We start from the raw sequence: 23,182 nt of genomic DNA, 5'->3' as shown, positions 1-23,182 counted from the left end.
TCCAGCATTTCTCTCAGCCTAAAGCAGTGCATCATTGAGGTAAGAAAGACTCCTGGCTACTTCAATCATTCTTGCTGGATTTAGTTTGTGTTTTCTTGGCTTTTCACATGTAATTAACAATGTGCAGGTTCCAGTAAATGATCTCAAATAAATCCATATATGACTAACAGACAGCAGCTCCAGAAATTCACATAGTGGCAACTGAAAGCCTGGATTCAGATCATTACTTGGGGGCTTAGCTAGCTCATTACGTACCACAAGCCTGCATTGCGATACCATATCGGTTTTCCTGCTGCCGAGCAGATCCCAGGAACCAAGCTGTAGTTTGCAGATGGTCACACCACGGCGATTTCTACAACAAACTCATTGGAAGAAAAAATGCAAAATTTAAGCTTCTCCATTTCCCAGTCATCAGAAAGCAGCAGATGCCAATGAACCACAGCACATACACACACTGGTTATGAAGAAGGATTAACTGTTTAATCCCCAAAATCCTGGTTCCAAGGACAGTTTGTTTTTTCTTGAAAACCTTGGCCTTACACCTCCCAATCCCAGCCCTGACAAGTGACAAAGTTTCAGCCCAGAAACTTTCATCAATAATCTTTTTTGAGCAAAAGTCTCTTTCTAACCCCCTGCCCAAACTCCCAGCTGTAACACACTGCAGGATCACAGGCATCACAGGCATCCTACAGCAGCAAGGAAGCTGCCAAAAACTCCCAGGTGAGGCTAAAAACCAGATGGGTCCCACACCTCCCAGACAAGCTCTAACACCTGACACCATTATCTGCTTTTCATCCAACACCAGGCACTTTAGTGCAAATTTAAGGTCTGCCAAACCTTGTTGAAATTAATCACCAGATGTTCCTTTCTTATGCTCTGCTGTAAGAAGTTGCTTATATGATACTCAAGAAGCTCAGAGTTAATTATATTCTAGTGGAAAATACCTCAAGTATAATAATACTGCAATTGTATGCTGAACTACTGCTAGCCTGTGATAACAGGGCTGTTGCACTGTGATGATATGAGCAGAGCTCAGAAGTAATTGTCAGAGCTTCACACGTATTGCAACACACACAAGAATTTAAGCACTTGCCAGTTTTAGGTAGTTTGTAACATCCTTTTCTATCCCAAATCACACAGAGCATCCACACACAAAAGCTCTTGAAATCAGAACGTGCTTCACGGGTTGCAACAAAGTCAAAGCAGATGCGCCATGTTACTCCTCTCAGACGTTGTTTTCCAAGTGGTACCATTTGTTGGCAAATAGATAAAGCCAGAACCACAAACAGCTGTGGCACAGCTGGTTTCTGCAGAGTTACTAAAACATTTCCAAACACCATGCCAGGAACTGCAGGAGCTGTTAACACAGGCATTAAAGCAGGTAGCCGTACCTGGCAGAGCTGCTTAGCTCAGGCACAGAGCATGCGATTCCCACCTGGCTGTGCCTTGCACACTACAAGAAACTAGAAAAACAATCCCAAGGCCACACTTTCTCTTATATTCTCAAAAAACATTGTGAGCCAATTTACACCAAGTTAATCCAGGAGTTAACCACAAGGATCTTATGGTTACAGGGACTGCAAAAACGCGACTTGGATGCAACAGAAAAAGACTGAAGGGGCTCAAACTTGTCCCCTTGCTCTGCTCCCCTTTGGAGCACCAGGATCAGCAGCAGAAGGTCGAGCTGGGAACAGGATGCCCCATTAGAAGAGGCAGCCAGCCCACATTTTCAGTCCTGAGTATCTTTTTACACTTTGCCAATACTCTTCCATCTCCAGGAGAAAAAAGGAAAGAAAAAAAAAAGAAAGAAGAAAGAAGTGAACAAAACCACCACGCTTACCTGCTGAGAGCCCATGGTCCTGGTGCACAGCACTAGTGCATGAAGTGTTGTTTCTGCAGTCACATCGGTCCTGTTTTCCCTTGGGATGAGGGCAGCATCCCACAGGAGAGCCAGGAGCAGCCGTGGCCTCCACCATCAGTTTCCTCCATGGCTGCTCATGCCACACAGATGACAAGGGCTGGATCCTGCTCTTCTATCCATTGCCACACACTTGTACTCTTCTTCCCTGGCAGCCTCCTGGCTCACAGTCCCACATCCACCCTTATTCCAGCTCACAGGAGCCCCTGAGCAGATCATTCACTTATAAAACCACGTTCTGCCACCGCTCTGCTTGATGACCATTGCTTGAGCTCCAAGAGGAACACCTTACATCTGTCTATCTTCTCACAGCCCTGCCACAAAGACTCACTGCAGAGAGCCCAGGACAGTCCCCATCAACTGCTTTTTAGGTTTCTTGCCACACACAGCTGCTCTGCTGGAGATGCACCACAGTCCCACTCAGAGCAAAGGGAAAAAAAGACCCCAAATTTAAGGAAAGACCTCACCAACATCACCATGAGCAGCATAATAAAGGCCCCAAGGCAGCTAAACAAAAACCTAACATTAAAACATCCTAACATAAACTTAAAAAATATCTAAAAAGAAAGAACAAACTCACCCCACCCTCTATTTGTAAGTGGAGGAAAAGAAAGTGTAGCCTCGCAGGACCACCCACAGCCAGCTGATGAGACTCAGTTCATCAGGGCTGATTAAGAGGCTTCAGCTGGAGAGAAGTGTGAGTTCCACCAGGGACAAGGCTCTGCTGGTGCCCCTGTGAGGAGCAGGACCCCCCCACACCTCTGTGACAGCTAAAATCGCAGGATTGAAAAGACGTGAACTGAGATTAGTCTTGACGTTTCTGGGTCTTGCAATCACAGTGGGTGACAAAAGCAAGTTCTGGATCAGAGCCTTTCCCAGAACAATTTAAACACGTCTATTTTAAGGAGAGATTGAGTTAAACAAAAGGGTGACAGGCCAGAAGTTGAAAGCACAAGATGTGGTGTCCTGGGATTATGTTAAAATCAGGCTGCCTGAGTAGTCTCCAAAATACATATTTTGTTGAAATTGGGGAGAAAAAGTGCTGCAACTGCACAGCCCACTGCCCTTTGTGCCGCTCGCGAGTCCTCGTCCCCTTGCATGCTGTGGAGAGGCACTGCTGCCCAAAATCGCTTGACCCCCTTGCAGGATGGAGGCTCAATTTAGAAGGAGGAAATAATCAGGCAGGAAGTGAAAATTAAACCATTCAGTGGAAAACGGAGGGGAATGTTTTTTTCATTCATCTGCCTATGCTGGCATCTTGTCAAAGGACTATTATTGGGAAACCGCGGTGGGAACCGGGGACTTGGGTAGGGGTAAAGCTGTATTTTTCCTCCTTGAGTGACTCCTGAAAGCTATCCCACAGCAACAAGAGACGGGCTCGAGGTGAAACTTGAACTTTTGGTGCATTTCCCTGTCAGGTCCGTTCATGCCTCCCCCAGGCAGCAAATCCAGCAGTGTCAGCAGAGACACGAGACCATGGTGCAAGGAGATTTAGTGTTTTCCAGCCCGGCCGGAGCACTGCATGCTCTGCACAGCCCAAGCACTGCGTGCTCTGCACGGCCCGATGTGCCTGAGCGTGCACAGCGCCCGCCCTGGGGGCTGCGGGGGGCTCTGTGAGGAGAGGATGGGGCTGCCCTGTGCTGGATGCAGCCACTTCCAGGTGGTTCTGGTGGGCTCCAGATGGCTCCAACAGCCCCAACACATGGCACAGCTGATCCCATCAGTGATGCTGGTGGTGCTTTTGCGGAAATGTATTTAAGACATGGTAAAATGCAATGAGGCACTGGAGAGGAGAAAAAGTGTGAGAAGTAGCACTGCAAGCCACCAAGTGTGGTGAGGGAAGAAGGGATGAAGAGGTGCTGCAGGTGTTCCCCAGAAGCCTCTGGAGGAGTCCTTGCTAGCAGAGATATCAATGCCTGGGACTAATATTAATTGACAGTAAATTAAGTTTTGCTGCGTTGAGTCTGTTTGATCTGTGACAGTAGCTGGTGAGTGATCTGTCTTTATCTCAACCCATGAGCTGTTTCACTTTACTTTCTCCCCAGTTCTTATGAGAAGGAGGAGTGAGAGCGGCTGGGTGGGCAGCTGGGAGCAGCCAAGGCCAGCTCACCCTGATGGCCCTGAGACACAGACCTGGGGCAAGCTCTAGTGCACGTCCCCAGTGCATGGTCACAGTGCATGGCCTTGGTGCACGGCTCAAAGCACGGCGCCGGTGCATGGCTGCAGTGCACAGCTCAACGCATGGTCCCAGTACGTCACTGCAGTGCACAGCTCAATGCACAGCCCCGGTACGTCACTGCAGTGCACAGCTCAATGCATGGCCCCGGTACGTCACTGCAGTGCACAGCTCAATGCATGGCCCCGGTACGTCACTGCAGTGCACGGCTCAATGCACGGCCCTGGTGCACGCCGCAGTACAGGGCTCAACGCACAGCTCCGCTGCATGGCTGCAGGGCACAAGTCAATGCATGGCCCCATTACATCACTGCAGTGCACCCCTCAGTGCACAGCCCTGGTGCATGGCTGCAGTGCACAGCTCCATGCACGGCCCCGGTGCACGCCTGGCCGCCGTCTCGCTCCCAGCACACACTCCCTTGCCAGCCCCGGGCCGCTCCGGTCCCCGTTGCTCGGTCCCCGCCGCTCGCAGTCCTCCAAGCCCCCAGGGGGCGCGCTAGCGCCCGCCTCTCTGTGCCGGCGCCCGGGCCCGGCGGCGGAAGGAAGCGACTTCCGCGACGCGCCCATGGAGCCCGGCGGGTCGCGCAGCCCCAGGTAGGGCGGTTCGGGTGGGGAGGCTGCGGAGGGGTTGCCCGGCACATGGGGTCGGTGCCCGGGCTGTGCGGCTGCTGCTCTCCCGTCACTGTGCGCCCCTTCTCGCCCCGTAGCGCGGCGGAGCTGCTGGAGGCCCCTGCCCGCAGGGCCCCTCGGCGTCCCCACGGCCAGAAGGATTTCATCCCCGACGGGTCGGCCGAGCAGGCGGAGAAGCTGCGCCGGTGCCGGGAGGAGCAGTGGCAGCTCCTCTCCGAGGAGCCTGTGGAGCCGTCGTAAGTGCCGGGGCTCGCAGGGCTGAGCTGAGCCCCCGAGCAGGGGCCTGTAAATTCCTTTTTCCCTGGGAGGGATCGTGTCGAGGGGCAGAGCAGAGCTGCGGGGGTTCTCACAGAATCCCAGAATGTCAGGGATTGGAAGGGACCTCAAAAACCCATCCAGTGCAGTCTCTCTGCTGGAGCAGGAACACCCAGCTGAGGTTCCACAGGAAGGTGTCCAGGCGGGTTTGAATGTCTGCACAGAAGGAGACTCCACAACCTCCCTGGGCAGCCTGGGCCAGGCTCTGCCACCCTCACCATGAAGAAGTTTCTTCTCATATTTAAGTGGAACCTCCTGAGTTCCAGTTTGTACCCATTACCCCTTGTACTACCATTGGTTGTCACCAAGAAGAGCCTGGCTCCATCCTGTGATACTCACTCTTTACATATTTATAACCATTAATGAGGCCACCCCTCAGTCTCCTCCAAGCTCCAGAGCCCCAGCTCCCTCAGCCTTTCCTCATAAGGGAGATGTTTGGGTGTTACCATGAGTAGAACCATGGTGGCAGTAGCAGGTGGGTGTTAGCACAGCCCATTTCCTTCCTGTCCCCTCAATTCATCTGCTCACAGCTCCCAGGTTGGACTGCAGCTCACCTGCTGTTCCCAGGGAGCAGAGTGTCACACTAGTGGCTCCAGGGTGAGTGTTCAGAAAGTCCTTTAAAAAGCCATTATTTTCTCAGGTGTGTGTGTAAACCTGTAGCCTGTTTTCTTGGGCATGGTCCAGGTTACACAGCCCCTTGTTGATGCTCACGTGTGGCCTTGTGCAGGCTCAGCTGACTCTCAGTGACCCTGGCTTATCAGTTTTGGTGGTTTCAACAGTGCTACCAGTCTCTGGAGTTTATAGTTTCTTGGGAGATTTTCACACGCTGCCTCCCGGCACAAACTTTCCCTCTTTGGTGTGCGGTTTTCTGGTAACTGTTTCTCTGTCTGCAGTGAAGAGTAGCAGCGGAAACTGTTCACATAAAATCACACCACTGGGGACTTTAGAGAGAGAACAGTGACCTCCAGCAGACAGACAGAGTGGGCAGTTATCTCCCACTGTTACCACAGCTGGGTTTGTTCAAGTCCATCCTTAAATGCATGTCTGGGGCAGCAGTGGAGACCCTCAGGCTGGGAGGGCAACTGGGCAGGTTTAGGTTTCCTTTCAGATGGGGAAATTACGGTGCTGACTAAAGATGCAGAGCAAGTCCATGGTGGACCCTGCAGGCCTTACTTTCTGTTTCCTGGAGCCACCTGCTAAAAATGCGTGTTTGCATTCTTACAAAGACACCCTCCACCTCTCAGCTGTTAATTTTTTTTCTGAGTCCCTGTGGGTGGGATATGGTAATTTGGGAGTGTCCTGGCGCGATATATCACAGCTTAGGCTGTGCATCTCCAGCAGGTTGCTGTAGCTTATGGGCAGACATCTGCAGTGCTGACTGAAGACACTCTTAACTAGTTTCTGATTATAAAATCTTCAGCTGGTACTGATAGATCCAGAGGATAACGTCTTTCCAAAGGTTTACCCTGTAAAAATGCCACACGGAAGTTTGCTGCCTTTTGACACCTTCTTGAGCTTGTTGTGTTGCTACAGTGGGAGTTGATTGTAGGATGTGCTTGTAATAACAAACTAATCTTTAACCTCCTCAGGAGGAATCTGGTGAAAGCTGAGTGGAAGCCAGCACAGGGCATTGTGGAGCTGCAGTCCCCTGCGGTGAGTCTGCTGCAGAGCGTACTCGGTGTCATCATCTCCCGCTGGCCATTGCAGATTCCTTAATTTGCTGCTTGGAAGGGGAGAGAGCCTGGTTGTCAGCAGGGAACAGCCAGAGCCCCTCACGGACTTGTGCTTCTGTTCCAGGGGAAGTTCTGGCACACCATGGGGTTCTCAGAGCGTGGCAAACAGTGCCTGCTGCCCGAGGAGGCTCTGTACCTGCTGGAGTGTGTAAGTAGGATATTTGCGCCGGGGATGGGGGCATTGGGTCCTTCCTGAATGATTGGAGGGACTGCAGCGGCTTTGGACTGAAATCACTTGACTTGTGTAGGTTGAGCAGCTGATATACACCTGGTTCTCAAGGAATTGCCTCTTTTAGCCTGTTTGCTGGTGGAGCTGTTTGTCTCCAGGCCATGGGTTCATATGTTGTACTTCAAAGCAGCCTCTGTGTCCCTGACGCCACATGTTAGTTGGATCGGCAGCCAGTTTATCCAGCTGGTGTCGCATTTAACCCACTCTTACATCAAATATGACAATAGAAGCTAGGAGAGTTTTAGGTGATGCAAATTTCTGTTAGTACAGCTAATAAGTCAGCTCTCTTATCAGAATGAGAGAAGCATGAGGAGCATGTTATGAAGTTTTCTCTTGAGATCTCTGTCTACTTTCTTGCTCTGGGGGTGATGAAACACACATTCATATATGAAATTACTTCTTTACTAAAAACTGTAGGTTTAGGAAGTTGAACTTCCACCATTCAGGAAAATTTACTGGAACGGGAGCTGACAGCTGAGGGTGGGAACTTCTTACCTGGCTGCTAAAGCCAGGGCATGGGGGAACTGGGCATGGGAGAGGGGCCGTAACTAATCCAAGTGGCACATGGGGAGACATGGTTATCATGTCAAGAAGGGTGCTGAGTCCAGCTGTCAGGACCAGTGGGAAGAAGCTGGTGTGAGATTTGTTCCCTGTGATTGTCTAAACACCAAGCTTTTGCCCTGCAGGGCTATGTCCAGCTCTTCTACAGAGATCTGCCCTTGTCAGTCCAGGAAGCCTACGAGATCCTGCTCTCCCAGGAGGCGGTGAGCCTGCCACATTACCAGGTGTGTTGGGTGCTGTGGGGAGGATGAAGGGAGAGACCCCAGCCCCTGCCACACGACCTCTCCCAGTGGCAGAGAGCAGATCAGGATGCTTAGAGTGGGAAGGGGTGACATTCTCAGTTTTTCCCATTCACCTCCTTCCAGATGATCATTTCCTATTTCCCCACCTTTGCTTTGGGTCCTAAGCCTGGCATTTTCTCCTCCGCCAGTGCCACACTGTATTCACTCAGTTGTTGTGGAACGGAAGTAGATTGTTTGCTTTTAAGGCAGTCATTTAACGCTCTTGCTTTCCTTTGCTCCAAGGTGTTCAGCCACTTGAAGCAACTGGGTTATATTGTACTGAGATTCGACCCCAGGTAACCAGCTTTTCCTTTCCATGCTGCTTTCTCCTTTCTGAAGACCCTGAGCAGCTCTGTGCCCACTGCATGGCCCTAGTGGAATGGCAGAGAAGAGGACTTAGACCGTGCATTCCGTCTCTTGGGAGGATAAAAGGCTAAAAGTGGCACTCTGCTTTTCCTTGCTCCTTGTTCTTGAGGAGGTGATTGGGAACATCAAATGGGGCATGAACTGGGGACCATCCTGGTCCTGCTTGTGGATTTTCTGTGCCTGGAAGAAAAGGTTTTTGTTGCCGTATTCTGGGGGCTGAGCAGAAGGGTCGTTCCACTGCCCCGCTCTGCTCTCAGCCTCTCTGTTGATGTCTCCTTACAGCACTGTCCCGTCTCCCTATGAGAGGCAACTGAACCTGGAAAGTTACTGCAAGAGTTCTGGGAAACACTGTTGCAAAAGGAGGAGGAGTTCCAGCCCCCAGTAAGGATGTGGCCCAAAGCCTTTTGCCATCTTCTCCCGGGTTCCACGGCTTGGGAACACCATCCTCGGCCCTTTGTACTGTGGGTGGCCTGTCTGGCACAGCTAGTCTTAGCTGTCCCCAAGCAGTGCGATGCTTTTCCTGAACTTTGCAGCGTGGCCTTTTGTCACATCTGTACTTCCTGCAGGACTAATAGGGACAAAGTGCCTCTGAGCTTCCCAACTGTAGTGGCAAGGTGCTATAACAGAAGGGTGGAGAGACCAGTGCAGAAGGAACACATGGCAGATGTCTCCTCTTGCTCTCTTTCAGAGGGATCACAGACACTGCAGTGCCCATCTTCCCCTTGTTCACTCCCTCAATGCAGCTTGCATGCTAGGACTGTACAGCAGAGAGCAGAGTTGCACAAGGCCTCTAGAAGTTGCCAAAATGCAAACACAGGCTGACATAATTAATAATTTTGCTAATAATTATGACAGCTTCCAGTAGGTGGCATCATCCTCTAAGAAACAGGGAGGATGAGACTGGTCTGCAAGTCCTTTCCTGTTAACAAGCAAATCAGTGCCTGAGAAGTTATGACATTTTAGGAACTGGGAGACAAAACTGTTGGTTTAAGAACTGCCCCATCTTCTCTGGCACCAGGCACTGAATCTCATACCAGTAAGAGGAAGGTTTCTGCCAGGCCTACGCTGGTTTGGCTGAAGTCCATCATGTTTACGTGAAGGTGTTTGGGTCAGTGTATGTACGGGGCATGTGGAGGCTGTGTGGCAGGTTGGGAACGTGTGTCTGTACAAATCATGGCTGGGATTCTCCTGGGTGTTGAAGTCAAACCTCATGCAATACTGCTCAGGAATTTATTTTGCCTTTGGCATCCACTGCTTGGTTTTTGGCCTGCTTTTCTCCCTTCTCATTTTATCACACAAGCAAACACCCTCCTTCCAACCAAGAGGTTGTTTTCAAGGATTTACACACCTGTCTGGGGGTTTCTGCCACCTTTGCCATCTGTCCTTCAGGCTTGGCAGACTGTATTCTTCCTGCTAGCAGGGAGGAGGCAGGATTCAAAGGGAATAAAACTTCACCACACACTCTCCCTGTATTTTATGCTGCTGCTTCTGTCTTTAGGTCACATGAGAAGAAACATAAGGTATCTGAGGACTTTGCAGAAGCTGAAGGGACCTCAAAAAAAGCTGAAGATGACTGTGGAGACTCCAGCTGCCTTCCCATCAATGAACAGCCCTTGTCAGAGCAGCCGAAGGAATCAGATGCTGGCAGTGGAGAGAGGGAGTCAAACCCAGCTCCTCTTGATACAGGACAAAAGGACACCTTGAGCCCCTGTAGGAGCCAGGCTGGAGACCACAAGGGGAGCAGCACTGGCACCTGTGCACCCCACTGGGATTTTACCAGCATCATCTTCCCAAACGTGGCCCCAGACCAGCCGTGCACACATCTCCCCTCACCTGATGACAGGGTCCTGCCAGAGAACGTACCAGGGAGGGAGGTTGATGCAGCTTGCTGGTGCGCACGCATCAATCAGAAACAGGAGAAGCTGTCGCGGAAGGAAAGGGAGCAGCGAGAGAGGGAGAGCAGGTACAAGAGCAGTGTCAATGCTGACCGGGAGGTGAGGTGCTGCTCCAACTGGCAGGAGTACAAAGCCCTTTTGAAGCAGAGGAGCCAGCAGAGGGTTTGGAAACGACCGCCGCATCTCTGGGAACAAGCTGTCACTCCGCTTTTGCGGCCAGATGAAGCTACCTCATCAGGTAGTGGCTCTGGGAACTTGACAGGGACCCCATTCTCCCTCAGCTCTGTGACACATATGATATGCAAGAGCAAAAGGATGACATGGAGAAAGTGATAATCAGTTTAGGGGCAGTACCTTGAGAAGGGGAATCTAACTAGAAAGCATGGGCAAAGCAGGCATAGAGAAGCCCAGTCGTGGTTATAGGGAGAGAGAAGAAAGCTTGTCCTCTGCCTTTCCGTCTCTTTCTAATAACCCACTCAAGTGCCAGGATAAACCAGGCCTTGGGAGGTCTTCTAATCCATTCCCTGTGTCCTACTGTATTGCAGTCCTTCCTGCTAGGCTGTTAGGCGTGTAAAATCAGGACCAGCAAGACGCAAAGTGGTTGCAGGGTGTTTTGGGCTGTGCGCTGGGAGGAGACGAGGAAGTTGAGGTCTTTTGAAGTAGCCACTGGTGACTGTGGTGCTGCCAGCCATTGTCGGAGGAGGAAGGCTCGTGGGTGGCAGTGGAGTGCTTGGAGTGCCCTGGGAGAGAAATAGCTGGTCTGATCTTTTCCTGTTCCTTCTCCCTCCAGCTGCGTTCCTCCAGCAGATCAGCGTGCTGCAGCCCTCCCACATCCTGGATGGAGCCTCCCGGTTAGTATCCAGCCAGCCAGCTCGTAGCTGTTAGAGAGTGGGGATGTCTTGTGACTGTCCCTGCTTGTGAGGTCTGTGAGATGCTCACAGCAGTAGTTTGGGAGCTGCCTGGTATGCAGGATGGTGAGAGAACCCAGCTCTGCTCTGTGATCCCTTTGCTTCTGTAGCAAGGGGCTGACATTTCTCTGAAGTACCGGGTCCTGCAGCAACAGAGCTAGGGCATTGCAGGCCAATTAAAGCATAGGGGTTGCTCTCTTTTCCTGCTGTTCCCTCTGCACCCAAGCCAGGAAATCTCCTCCAGAGGTTTGATTTAGCTTCACCTGTGCCTCAACCCTGGAATGTGCTGCCATCCCTGCTGCAGTGATTATAAAACTTTGGTTTGGGGACTTTCGGTTCAGCTCCTGCCTTAAAGAGTCTGTGTGGTGGTTGTGTGCAGTCCCCGCAGGGCTTTGCTCCTGTTTCTCTTAGTGGTGCTTCTTGCAAGGGGGTCTGCAGAGAGGGGAGCCTGGCAGATGTGGGGTGGGAGCTTGCTCTGGTCTGACTCCAGGAAAGATCTGGAGAGTAATTAGAACAGTTGCACGGTCAGTCCTTTGAGGAGTGACACCTTTCAGAGGGCCCAGACTGGCCTGGTTTCAAGAGGTTTTGCTGCATCTATACCCTACAATGTTTTAATCACATACGTATGCGGATGTGTTCTCTTCTGTAGGCTGCAGGAGGACCCAGGGGGCTTGAAGATAGACTTCAATGTGTATCAAGCAGATGCTGTGGCCAAGTTTAAGAAGACAAACCCTGGGAAGCCATATGTCAGGATGTGTGTTCGGAGGTATCCAGGGGTCTTATGCTGTGTTCTGAAACACACCAGTTGCTGTTGCGGAAATGAAGGCCTAATGATCTGTAAATGACCCAGCATCTTGTGAGCTTTACAGATCATCAGAGTGCCTCCCGAGAGGGTGGTCCTGCCCACAATTCTTTTTCTTTCAGTTCCTCCTTTGTTGGAGGCTGTGGCTGACAATTCCCCCAGCCCTGTGGCTCACACTATTTGATCATCTGGTTTCTGCTCATGTTCTGAGTATTACTGGAGTCAGGAGTAAGAAGCCACAGCTGTATTTGTGCAACGCTGTGAAACTCATGTAGAGCTCAGTTTTCCAGAGCGCTGTACGGTACCTGAATCCTCAGCCAATGGAGATCCCTATGGATTTCTGCAGAGATGTACCTCCCCAGAGCTTGCTGCAGCTCAGGGCCATGGGCTTAGTATTTTGATCTTTGTCAAATGTAGCTTTAATATCAGTATGAAGAGAAGATAGGTGTCTCCTCTCTTGCTGGATCCAGAATCTGATACTTCAACTCCATAGGCAGATGCAAAGTTCAATCTCTGCCCTTTCTAATTCTGATATTCTACAACTGTCCTTCCTCCCCTCTGCAGCTGTAGTAGCCAGGGCAAGGAAGGTGGTAATGCAGGTTTACAGAAGTCTGTCATGAGCAAGCAGAATGATCCTTGATGCATAAAGATGTTCATTTATGAGCAAACAGGGTCTGCAGAATTAAAAGGAGGGAAAAGCAAGTCAGATGTTGATCCCAGCAACCCAAAGATCTTTCTAGCACAAAGGTATTAAGATTGCACTGGGCTGACACTTTGCCAATACCCGTGTGAGCTACATCTAATAGGCACAGTGTGGAGCTGTATGCAGTTGCCCTTGTTTTTGGCAGGGGATTTGACAGCTCCCAGTTCCCTGCACACAGCGTGCTCTCTCGGGGCTGGCAGCCTCCTGCTGCAGCTGAAAGGGGTGGGCAGGGTCACTAAGACCAAAGTGAGCTGTTGTGATTGTTGGCCAGGACAGCTTTGTCTCTATATACTTCGTGCTTTGAGAACAACAGAGTATTTTTCTCTCTGCAGCTTTGACGAGCAGATTCCATCCCTTCGGGCTTTGAAGCAGGTTACATATCAGAGTGGGGACGTCCCGGTGGTCTTTGCGCTGGTGGATTATGGAGAAATTGCCTTTTATTCGCTGAAGGAATTCAAGCTGCCAGTTGATGTTAATCACTGAAGTCACTGTCACTTGCAGAAATGGTACGGGATAAGAGGAAGAGCTTTACTCAGGATTTGTTTTCTTGATTAATGAAATATTTCAGAAAATAGAGCCTGTGATAACTGGAACCTTGGGTAGTTTACCACTTTGTTCACTGTTACAGACTTCACCCAACTGGACGACTCAGGCATTAATAGCAAAATTTACAGCAAACAAATGTGTATGGCTTAGCTGGGCATTTCTGGACTGGAATACATGCTGCTTTGTTCTTGAAGTCACTGTTTCTCCAGCTTTCTCATCTCGTGGACCACTAGTCTGCCTTTTCCCTGTCATCTTTGGCTGACCTGTGGACCATTAGAAAACACTTTACTGGTGATCCTCTTGTCACATGTTAGGAACCACTGTGCTACACCAGTCAAACAGTTGGAAAGTCACTGAGGTCAAGCAGGGACAGAATAAGCTGATCAGATCAGTGATGTCTTGAGCCTCTGTCATTCAGCTATGCTAACAACTGTCAGATCAGATTCTGATCTGAAACAGACACAGCCACAGGAAACTGTGCCTTGAAAGCTATTTTGTCAGTTGGAGGTCACAGAGAGCCCCCAGAGCATTGCAGGTGGCACCCCAGCCTCGTGCTCTGGTGGCTGTGCTGAGATGTGTTTTGCCCACATAGTATTATTAAACTCTGGCCACCAGTAACTGGCACACTGTATCTCATAGTCTCACCAGGGCTGTACTGCAGCATCCTCTGTTTCAGCCTGATATCCTCTTTCCTGGCTGTGGATCCTCGTCTTTGCTTTTGCGAGTGAGAGATCCCCGAGTAAAGAAAGCAGCTACAAATTCCTCATGAACATTTCAGCCCTATGGCTGTTGTGCTCCAAGCTGAGGACATCATTGCTTTCCAGGCCCTACTGCGGGAGCTTTACACCAGGATATCCAGGTACCGAATTTGCTTTAGCCTCTGTGCAAAAGTGCTCCTGACAGGTGCCAGAAAGTCTGCTGGATAGAAGCATGCTGAGCACGGCTGTGTTTCATATCGAGGTTCTTCAGAACTGTAATAGCAACCGGTTTAGATGCATTTTATTTGATAATTTTTGAATTACTTTTGGAGATGGGGAGAAGGCTAAGCAATAAAAAAAAGCCATTTCAACAGTGTGAGCTCCTCCATGTGGTTCTTAATTTCCCCAGAAATGTTAATAAGTTACGCAGAGGAAGACACTCTTGAGGAGGCTACTGGGACCCCAGTAACACCAGCTGGGGAATGCCTGCTCATGGCTGTACAGCCCTGCGGCTGCACAACCCTGCTCCTACACCTGTCCATTTGGATCCAACAGGCAGCATGAGTCGGAGCCTGGAGGAGTCCCTGCGTCAGTGTGTGATCCCTGTCAACACAGGACACCTCGTCACCTTCCTCCTGCATGGTCAGCGGTATCATAGCCCAAGGTGGCCAGAATCTGCTGCAAGCACGGTGCCTGTTCCTGTTCCATGCACGCACTCCTGCTATCAGATGCTGGAAGGTGACAGCTCCTCCCACATGTCCTCCCCTTCCTCCTCCTCCTCCCAGCAGTGCTTTTGCTCCCATAACCCTCTTCAAACACCGGAGTTGTTCACAGCTCCATTGTGTTCCCTCAGCATTCTCCCAGACTGTTTTGCAGATTAAAGACAGTGGGAAGAGGGTTTCTAAGAACAGGCACAGCCAGAAAAGCTCCAGTTTGACCCACAGGGCTCGCGTTTGTCCCAGAATTAGATCAAACTCACTCATGTTGATTTTTCTGTCTCATCTGCTTATGCCAAGGTGGAATTGTATCGATGAACTCTACAAGAGCCACCCAGTGAGTTTCGCTGGGGCAGAGACTCCCTGATTCAGCACGAAACAATTACAATTTAATAACCACTGCAGGGAGGATTGAGAAACTGTGGCTGCCTTGCTCAGCACCACAACATCTGACGGTGCCTTTACCAGGATGGGATTATGATGCAGACTGATACCACTGCTTCATTTTGGCCTGCAATGAGGATCTGCTCGATGTTGCAAGAAGGTGACAGAAATTAATACTTTAATTGGAAAACATTGCTTTTGGAAGGTTGGCTGAAACGTCGACTGTTACTGGCCCCTTGTCAGAGGTAATTTCAAGCTTTTGCGTGGATGCAGAGAGGTTGGCAGACCTTGTACTACCATTGCACTCCACATAGCTGGCCGAGGAATCAGTAGTTGTTCCCTGCGATAGGATATAGACTGTTATGTAGCAAGGTAGCAGCGGTCGTGCGGCTCTTTCCAGCTAAGGCTTCAACTTTCTATTAAGCCTTTCCATCTCTTTTTTTTTGCAACCGAGGGCCGGTTGGCACCTTCCCTGGGCTTGGTTCCTGCCCCTCGCGGGGCTGGCGGACGAACAGAGCCGGGAGTAGGGGCCCTGACACGGCCGGTGCTCGGTGTCCCCGCCGCCCCGCGGCCAGGGCGGGCTGTGGCGCGCTCTGCCCGCGCCAGGCATATGGCCACCGCTTTCTGATTGGCTGCGAGCGACCCGAGTGCTGAATTATTCATGACCGCGCCGGATGAAAGGCAGGCTCAACTTAATTTGCATGCGAGGCCCCGCCCCAGAAGCACGATTTGCATATATGCGCCCCCCCGCCCCATGGGGGCGGTTTCCATACGAGGCCCCGCCCCGCCGCACCCCTCCCGGAGGTGCCCGGGGAGCGAGGCCGCCGCGCAGGCGAGGGGGGAGCGGGCGCGCAGCGGAGCGAGGCCGGGGCGGCCCCGGCTCCAGGCCCCGCAGGTGAGCGCGACTCGCTGGGGCACCGCGGGGGGTGCAGGGCTGGGGCCGGCCTGGCGGGATAGACTCCGGGAAAGGGTCCTGGCGGGGGGTCCGACCAGAGCGGCCCCGGCAGGGCTCGTTGGGGCGGCACCCGCTCCTCCTGGGCTTCGCGACGCCCCGCGGGCTTGCTCCCGGAATCCCTCCGGCGGGGCTGGCAGGTGCTCACCGGTTCCCCCGCCTCCGGGAGGTTCGCTTCGCCGCGTTCGCGGGCCCTCCGCGCTGCCCCGCTCCGGCGAGCCCGGCTGCCGGCCCTGACCCGGGCGCACTGGGGCTGCCCACAGCTGGAGCCCCCGCGCCCCAGCGCGCCCCGGGACACCGGCTGTGGCTCGCCCCTAAAACTTCAGGCGCTGATGTTGAGGGGTTGGGTTTGTTCGGCGTCTTTTGTTTGCCTTTTTTTTTGTTTTGCTTACGGAGTTTGCCGTACTGTGTGTGTTCTGGAGCGGGGAGCCCAGGGTACCGCACGGCAGCTTCACATCCTGGGATTTCATGGAGGTCGCGGCGGTGGCCGCTTGTTCCGTGACTTCCTGCTTCACCCCTCGGCGCAGGGGGGCCGGGGCCGAGCCGGAGCCACCGTGGGGGGCTGGGGGACCGGCCCCGGGGCGGAAACTGCCCCGCTGGCTCCTGCGAGAGCCGTCCCGGAGCGGCCCCTTTCCCCACTGCTGCCCCGTCCTGCCGTGCGGAACATCCCTGCCTGCAGCCCGGCCTCGGAGCTCTCCATCTGTTACGGCTGGCTCAAAGCAGATGTGATTAGTAAGGATTGCAGTGTCTCCTTTGGGACACTCTGTTAGCATTTCCTTTGTTTTCTTTAAATCCCTGTTCATATTAAATATATCACATTACTGGTTTCTTTTCCTCCCCAAAGTTGTAAGAGCTTGATGGATGAGGGAGCGCATTAGTTCTAACAGCAGCAAGAAGGTGAAACAAGTTCTTTAGCCTTTGTCTCGGGCTGCCCTGCAGCTGTGGCATGGGAACAAGCTGGTTACTGACAGCTTGTCTCCTGGAGGTGAGGCTTAACCTTGACTTTGCAGAAAGTTTGGTGTGTTTATATTTAGCGTTGGTAATGGTGTAGAGCAGTTGAAATATTCTTCTGGGTCTGTGTTTCTGCAGCATAGTGGCACAAATCTTAATGCTTGTGTGAGGATAGTGACAAGATTGGAGGACAGATTCACTAAGATACTAGAAGTTGTCCGTTGTAATGTTACTTGATGGGGAGTGCTGCTCTTTGTAGTCATCTGAGAGCACTTTGGTCAACTGGAATATCTTGCTTTACCAAGTCCCAGGTGAAGCTGTGTGCCCCAAGCAGCTGCCTGGTGATTTTAGCTTTGATTTGGGAAGCTGGTGCTCCTGGCAAGTGGAATGCAAAGCGGTGGTACATCCTAAGGCTTCTCCGTGCGTCTTGGCATGTTCCTTGTAAAGACACGGAGGGGACAAGGATGATCCGTGTGATAGCGAGCAGCCACTAATCCTGCTCAGTGCTGCTTGTAGGCATGTGAGGGGCTCCCTTTAGTCTATGGTGTTGAAAAGGGAGCAGAGTTCTCAAACCTCTCCATAGAACGGTGCTAAGGAACATTTTTGTATTTGATTTTGAACAAATTGCGTTGGCTGTAACTACTGATTGAAGAAAACTATTGGAGGAGTTAAAGGAGTTGAGAGTCCTATATCTTCTAGTTTTAGTTCAGTAATGTGATTATTAGTGGGAATTGCTTATGGATGAGGTGTGGTTTCTATCTTGGCTGACACAGAGACTTGAGAGATATCAAAGAGTAAAAGGTTTTAAGCATCTCTAATGTAATGCAGTGAGTACATGGCCATAAAAGTATGTGATACTGCTAGGAGCCTGATGTTTCTTTAAAATAGTTTATCAAAGGAGGGACTGGCAGTAGCTTAAAGTTTGATTTCTGTGCAGAAATTCTATGGGAACTCCAGTTCTCATCTAGAAGCTGCTTCTTGCTTGATCTCTTTGTGTTGCTTTAAGAAGCAAATGCTTTTGTGCTTCATTCCATTGCCCCACTATATCTGGTGTAAAATGCTATTCCAAAGTTACAAGCCACTCTTCCATTAGAACCATGCTTCTTGGGAGCACACACAGTTTTGCATCACGTGCAATGATGTTGTTTAGTGCGAAGACTTTGTTCTGCTGTAGCGTTTTGAAACTTCATGTTGTCATGCTCCCATGACAAGGCAAACACAATAGGAGTCATAATGACACACAAGGTTTGCACAATTAGTAAGTTCATTGCAAGTGGGCAGTCCCTGCTAACTCCAAGCAAGAGACTGTGAAATAACATGAACTTGCGTGATTTGTGTGATTGGTTCTCAATTATTGTTCAAGAGTTCTTGGGGAATCTGTCTCAGATCTTTTATGTAGTATTTTCTGTGTTTTGGGAGGGCAGCCACCTGCATGTAGTGTTGACACAGTCTGTTCAGTTGTTCATTCAACCATCTGGCTCTCCAGGTTCAGCGAAACTAATCCTGTTTTACAGGAGGATCTTTCGGTTTACCTCTGCTAGTGCCTGGCTACTGTAAGCAAGGTGCATCCGAACACTCTCCTGTTTATAAAACTGCAGGTTTTCCATGTGCTGGCACTGTTCCTTCCCTTGCTCTAGCTGTTCTGCTTGGCTTGTGCTTTCTCTTGAGTATCTGTCTTGACAGTGTGTTACAGCTGAGCATGATTGTAGAGATGAGCTTTGTACAGTGACAACCTAGATAAAAGAATACCTAGGGATGGTTTCATTGATTTCAAACTAAAAGCATTCTTAAACTTGTAACTTCACAGTGAATCATGTCTGATGGCTCCTGTAATCGATAAACTTGATAAGACTAGTATTTAAACGATGCTTTGAGAGATCATTGGCGCGAAGGAATAGCTTTTCCCTGTGCAATTGGTCCGGCCTCTGTTCTGTTGCTGCTGATGGTTGGTAACAGGAACAAAGCAAACCTCTGGGTGCTGGGGGCAACCTGGTTCAGACAGGGCTGTGACCATGACTGGTTGTTATAGGAGCACTAGCTGCTCGTAGTTCAAACAAAGCTTGTTGATAAGGCCTCTTTTATTTTAGCAGGGTTGATAAAGTATTATCAGATGCATAGGTACAAGTTCTTTTTTAAGGACCTGTAAGCAGGAAGGGGTGATGAGGAAGGAATGAAAAGGAGCCCTAAAAGAAGACAAGATTTAAGAGTTCTTGAGATACTTGATGGCATTTTTTAAAAGAAAGCTGTTGGACCTTGTCCCGTTGAAAACCTGTTCAAGTTGAGTAAAGGTTGCATAGGGAGGACACAGATGGTACCTTGCAATTCTCCTGTGTGAGCAAAATAAAGTCATTTTAGGTATGTTTTTGTTGTGGGGTTACCTGGGGACTGTATCCACACAGTACTTGTCTATGTAGTAAAAACTTCTGACCTGGGCTTCCTCGTCTTGCAAGACTGGATTAACATGTGTGGTTGGGACTTACAGCATTGGTTCTCTTATACTTTTGGCTGGAAATTCCACTATAATAGGAGAACATAAGCAAAGATTACAACAAATTTCTACAAAGGGTAATTCCCCCCAGCCCTTGCCTGGTTGACAGAGAAAATCCAGAGTGTCTCAGCAAGCTGTGTGTGGGTATCAAGACCCATTGCTGTGTGCAAAAGCAATGAAGACAAAGCAAAACGTGGAACTCTGAGGGGATTGCTAACACACAGCAGTGAGGAACAATTAATGCTTCTCCTAGGGAGAAGCATTTGTTGTTCTATTGAATGTGGGTCTGTTGTGAGACGTAACATATGTACTTACCATAAATCTCAGCATCTAAAATGAAGGGAGCCGAGCAAGGAAGCCAGAATGAAATCTGGTTTCAATGTTAACGGCTCCTTAGTCTGTGATCGGAAACGGGATCGTCTTGCAACTCATGCTTTCATTGCATTTCTAGCTGAGTAATGAAGGGCTTTTGTTTGTGGCTGGATCTAATCAAATGACAAAGGGTACCTCCTCCTATTTAGCTAAGCATTCCGCTAATGAAGCGGCAGGAGCTCGATGTACAGGGCACTCTGAGCTTTGCCATCAGGTGTCCATGTACTGAATATGAGCAAAATAGGGACTGACTCAGCCTTGGGCTGCTGTTGCCTACAAACAACTGACCTCAGTGCATCTTAGAAGGAGACAGTGATGCACAGTTTCTTGTAAAAGGCTCATATTTGAAAACCTAAAGGATTGTTTCCCTGGAAAATAAGAACATTAGATACTTGCAGACCTGGCATGGCTTCAGAGGCTACTGGAGGATTCCTCTTTGGCTACTGATAGCCACAACCATTACCATATGGTTATAAATGCTGGCTGGCAGATAGCTGCGGAGCACATGGGATTGGGGTTTTATGTAAGACACTGAAGGTGTGTGGGAGAGAAACTGGTTGGCTAATATGTAAATGTGCATCTGGAAAATAACGTTACACAGATTGTGGAATCTTTTTTCATTTTTTTTTTCTAGAATTGGAAAAGACTTTTTTGTACTAAAAGGAAAATTATTCTCATTGACAAGAGTTTTGTAAAGTTATAATAATAATTCTGTTTGGATGACCTGTTCCACGGTGAATGCCATTCTCTTTGCTGTTCCTCCTTTGCTCAAAACTGCTTTTCCTCTTGTCTCCTCCCATACTGTGACACTCAGGAATTCTTTGATCAGGCAAGTCAATTGATAAAAGTCAACGAGAGATGACTTTTGTAGCGTGCCTTCTCTGATCATAATGGACACATCAGCTTGCCAGGTTGATGTTTCTTCAAGTGAGCTACTGCTTGATTCCGAGCTACTATGCTCCTTAGCCAGTTGAGCGAGTTGTTGTGGGCTGGAGTGTGAATGCTAGATCTCTTGCATAAGCAGGTTGAAACAGCATGCGATTAATATTTCAGAATAAAACATTCTAGCAGGGTGTTAAATATAAAGTTGTATCTCTCTCAAATCAAGCCCGATATGCTTACTTTGCTCGTAACAGTGAGTTTGCCTCTGCTGTCACAGCTGAGGTCTCTTTTCTGAAGTGGGAGGATAATTAGTAGAGTTTCTCTGTGGGTTTGCCTAGTTTAACAGGTCCAGGACATTGACTGACAGTGGGAAAGGGTGCGTCTTTTTGGCACTTTCCTTTCCTTGGCTGGCTAAGGGCAAACTCTGTTATACATGGGTGTGATATGCTCTCCTTGCATAGCACAGCAGCTTGTCACTGCTCTGTAGCTTTTTCTAACTTAGAGTAAATATAGCCTTGTGTAAATATGTCCCTCTTTCTCTCAGGAATGTCTGGTGAAAGAAACTTATGGTCTGATAGAATTTCTGAAATTTCAGTTGAGTTACCTAAATCATTGCAGGATATACTTTTCAAGTGAACTACACTTTTATTTTTCCTGTCTTTTTTGAGGGACCCCTGCTATATGTGTGTTTGTACATATCCTTCCCCCTCGGCACAGTTCACATACACAGATACCCGTAGCTCCCTGCTCAGAGCCACTTTTCTCTGTGGTGAGCGGGGGTGCCGGTGACTCTAGGTGGGGACTGAGTGACTCAGGCTCTTGGTGCTGATGCGGTCTTCTGGTCCTCTGAACCAGGACTGCATTGCAGTCTTCATAGTGAGCTCCGGACAGTACTGCGTAGGTGGCTGGAGGTTTTGGAGTGTGAGCAGGAAAGGTAGAAGGGTACAACAAGGAGGTACAAGTTCTAACTAGGGGAGACTTCTCAAAGATAAGGCTGTGGAGCATCCTGTGTATAATACTATTTCCTTTTTCTAGTCTTTCACAGCTGGTAAGGCTTTGCTAGAAGGTATTTGAAAAACAATTCAAGCTGCTCAGGATTGGCTGGCTGATTTAAGTCACTAACGAGAGACCATCATTATTGTAGGAGCAGAGACAGCCACCTTGTTTGCCAGCTCTGCTGCTCCCATTATCCAGAGAGGTGGTGAGAGCTCTCTTCCCTCCATCACCCTCCAGCCCCACACTGTGACCAAGGGCCCAAGGTCCTCTGTTTGCTTGACAGTCCCGTTGGGACTTCAGGCCCCTCTCTTCCACTTGAGACAGTGGCCTTCCCCACCTTGCTGTGCGTGTGTGTGTGTACCTCTTGTGATGACGGGCTGCTATAGAATATCTGTACTGATTCCTCGTTGCACCTCAGAAGTTCTGTGAATGTGTGTCATGTACAGAGTAGCTGTTAAATGGCTGTAATTTCCTGTCCAACAAATGAAAGCAAAATACTGACAGGAGTGTCCAGTAGCTGCTTCATGAGCAGCTGAGCTGTCTGTGCACTGGAAACTGGAGCTTGTCAAAGATGGCCAGGGTAGACAGGAGCACTTATGCCCAGGTGAGTTGCCAGGATGCGATTCTAACCTTTGCTTTTGAGTTGGCAGAGTTTTACTTGCCATTTAGCACCTCTGCAGAGGGGAGACCTGACAAAGAATCTCTTGAGCTGTACAGAATATGAAGCTGTAGCCTGGGATCCCCGGTGTGGTTGGTAGATTGAGGGTCTAATTAGTCCTACTTGGATTCTCCTGGTGTCTCCTGGGAGACACAAAGCAGTGGGATATACTGAAAGGCTCGTGCTTCTAGTTGCACGTTGAACTGCAGGTGCAAGATTTCCTTCCCCTACCCCCACCTTGAGCAGGGAGTTAGGCTTGATATTTTACAAAAGCAAGTTAATAATTAATGCAGCCACCCTGCAGGCAGCACAGCGCCCTTTCTGCCGTACCCATGGAGCAAGCTGAAAATGTGATTCTTTCTCTTTTTAGCTCAATAGCTGGAGGGTTACCTGGGGTGAAAACTGATACTAGTCAATAATGCCTGGGGGTTAGCCTTTAGACTGGGTTTGTCTAAATGTTTATGTAAATGCTACAGTTTTGCTTGGCTTTTCTTTGAATAAGGTCAACCAAAGCGGTCGCAAAATGGCCAAGTGTAAAAACTCTTCTAAAATCTTCTTGGCTTACCTGTAGTGGTTTGCTTTAGCCATGTGAATACGGCATTGTGTAAGTCCTGCCCCAGAGATGCCGCTCTGTGCTGGTATCGGGTTTTAGTTACTCGATAGCAACGTTGTCTCATTGTGCTCTGGCTGATTTGTGTTACCTGCTAAACCAAAATAACTAACCTACTTCTGCCTGCTGCTCTTCTCGGGCTGCTTTTGCTCATATGGCTTTGTTTTTTTGTTGTTAGGACTTTTGGTGCCAAGATACAACAGCAAGGAAGATGAGAAGGTTCTTAAGACCGGGACATGATCCAGTGAGAGAGAGGCTTAAACGCGACCTGTTCCAGTTTAACAAGGTACGGTGCTTTCCTCAGAGTTCAAGGCAAATGGATCCTGAGCCATTGCAGACTGTAAAGGGAAGGAAAAACTACTCGAGTGTGGGTGGAAAAGTTAAATTTAGGAGAGGTGGTTTGTTTTCTTTTT

The 23,182-nt window shown here is 49.6% G+C and overlaps 2 protein-coding genes across 10 annotated transcripts in view; both read left to right on the top strand.

Moving 5' to 3' along the window:
• Window positions 1–4,616: 4,616 nt before the first annotated feature.
• On the top strand, window positions 4,617–13,255 carry TSEN54 (tRNA splicing endonuclease subunit 54). 2 transcript variants are annotated; one of them, XM_065852238.2, is made up of 11 exons: window positions 4,617–4,687; window positions 4,801–4,959; window positions 6,628–6,691; window positions 6,836–6,919; window positions 7,687–7,785; window positions 8,086–8,138; window positions 8,491–8,589; window positions 9,707–10,341; window positions 10,894–10,954; window positions 11,661–11,777; window positions 12,849–13,255. In XM_065852238.2, the coding sequence occupies exons 1-11, from the start codon at window positions 4,659–4,661 to the stop codon at window positions 12,997–12,999; spliced, it is 1,551 nt and encodes a 516-aa protein (XP_065708310.1). In that variant the 5' UTR covers window positions 4,617–4,658; the 3' UTR covers window positions 13,000–13,255. The 2 variants fall into 2 exon arrangements, with proteins under 2 accessions (XP_065708310.1, XP_065708311.1); XM_065852239.2 differs by lacking the exon at window positions 8,491–8,589.
• A 703-nt stretch (window positions 13,256–13,958) lies between these two features.
• LLGL2 (LLGL scribble cell polarity complex component 2) overlaps window positions 13,959–23,182 on the top strand; it is a 34,428-nt gene continuing 25,204 nt past the window's right edge. For 3 of the 8 annotated variants that reach the window (XM_071816278.1, XM_065852235.2, XM_065852234.2), the window contains exons 1-2: window positions 22,492–22,509; window positions 22,948–23,055. In XM_071816278.1, coding sequence (XP_071672379.1) covers window positions 22,492–22,509; window positions 22,948–23,055 — 126 coding nt within the window. Of the gene's footprint in view, window positions 15,021–15,087; window positions 15,106–15,637; window positions 15,756–16,525; window positions 16,545–22,491; window positions 22,510–22,947; window positions 23,056–23,182 lie in introns of those variants that run through there. The other 5 variants (XM_071816279.1, XM_071816280.1, XM_065852236.2 and 2 more) reach the window with 5 other exon arrangements.

Source organism: Patagioenas fasciata, chromosome 18, assembly GCF_037038585.1.
Source record: "Patagioenas fasciata isolate bPatFas1 chromosome 18, bPatFas1.hap1, whole genome shotgun sequence".
NCBI lineage: Eukaryota > Metazoa > Chordata > Aves > Columbiformes > Columbidae > Patagioenas > Patagioenas fasciata.
Note: the sequence above shows the minus strand (reverse complement) of the source record. Positions and strands in the feature narration are given on the sequence as shown.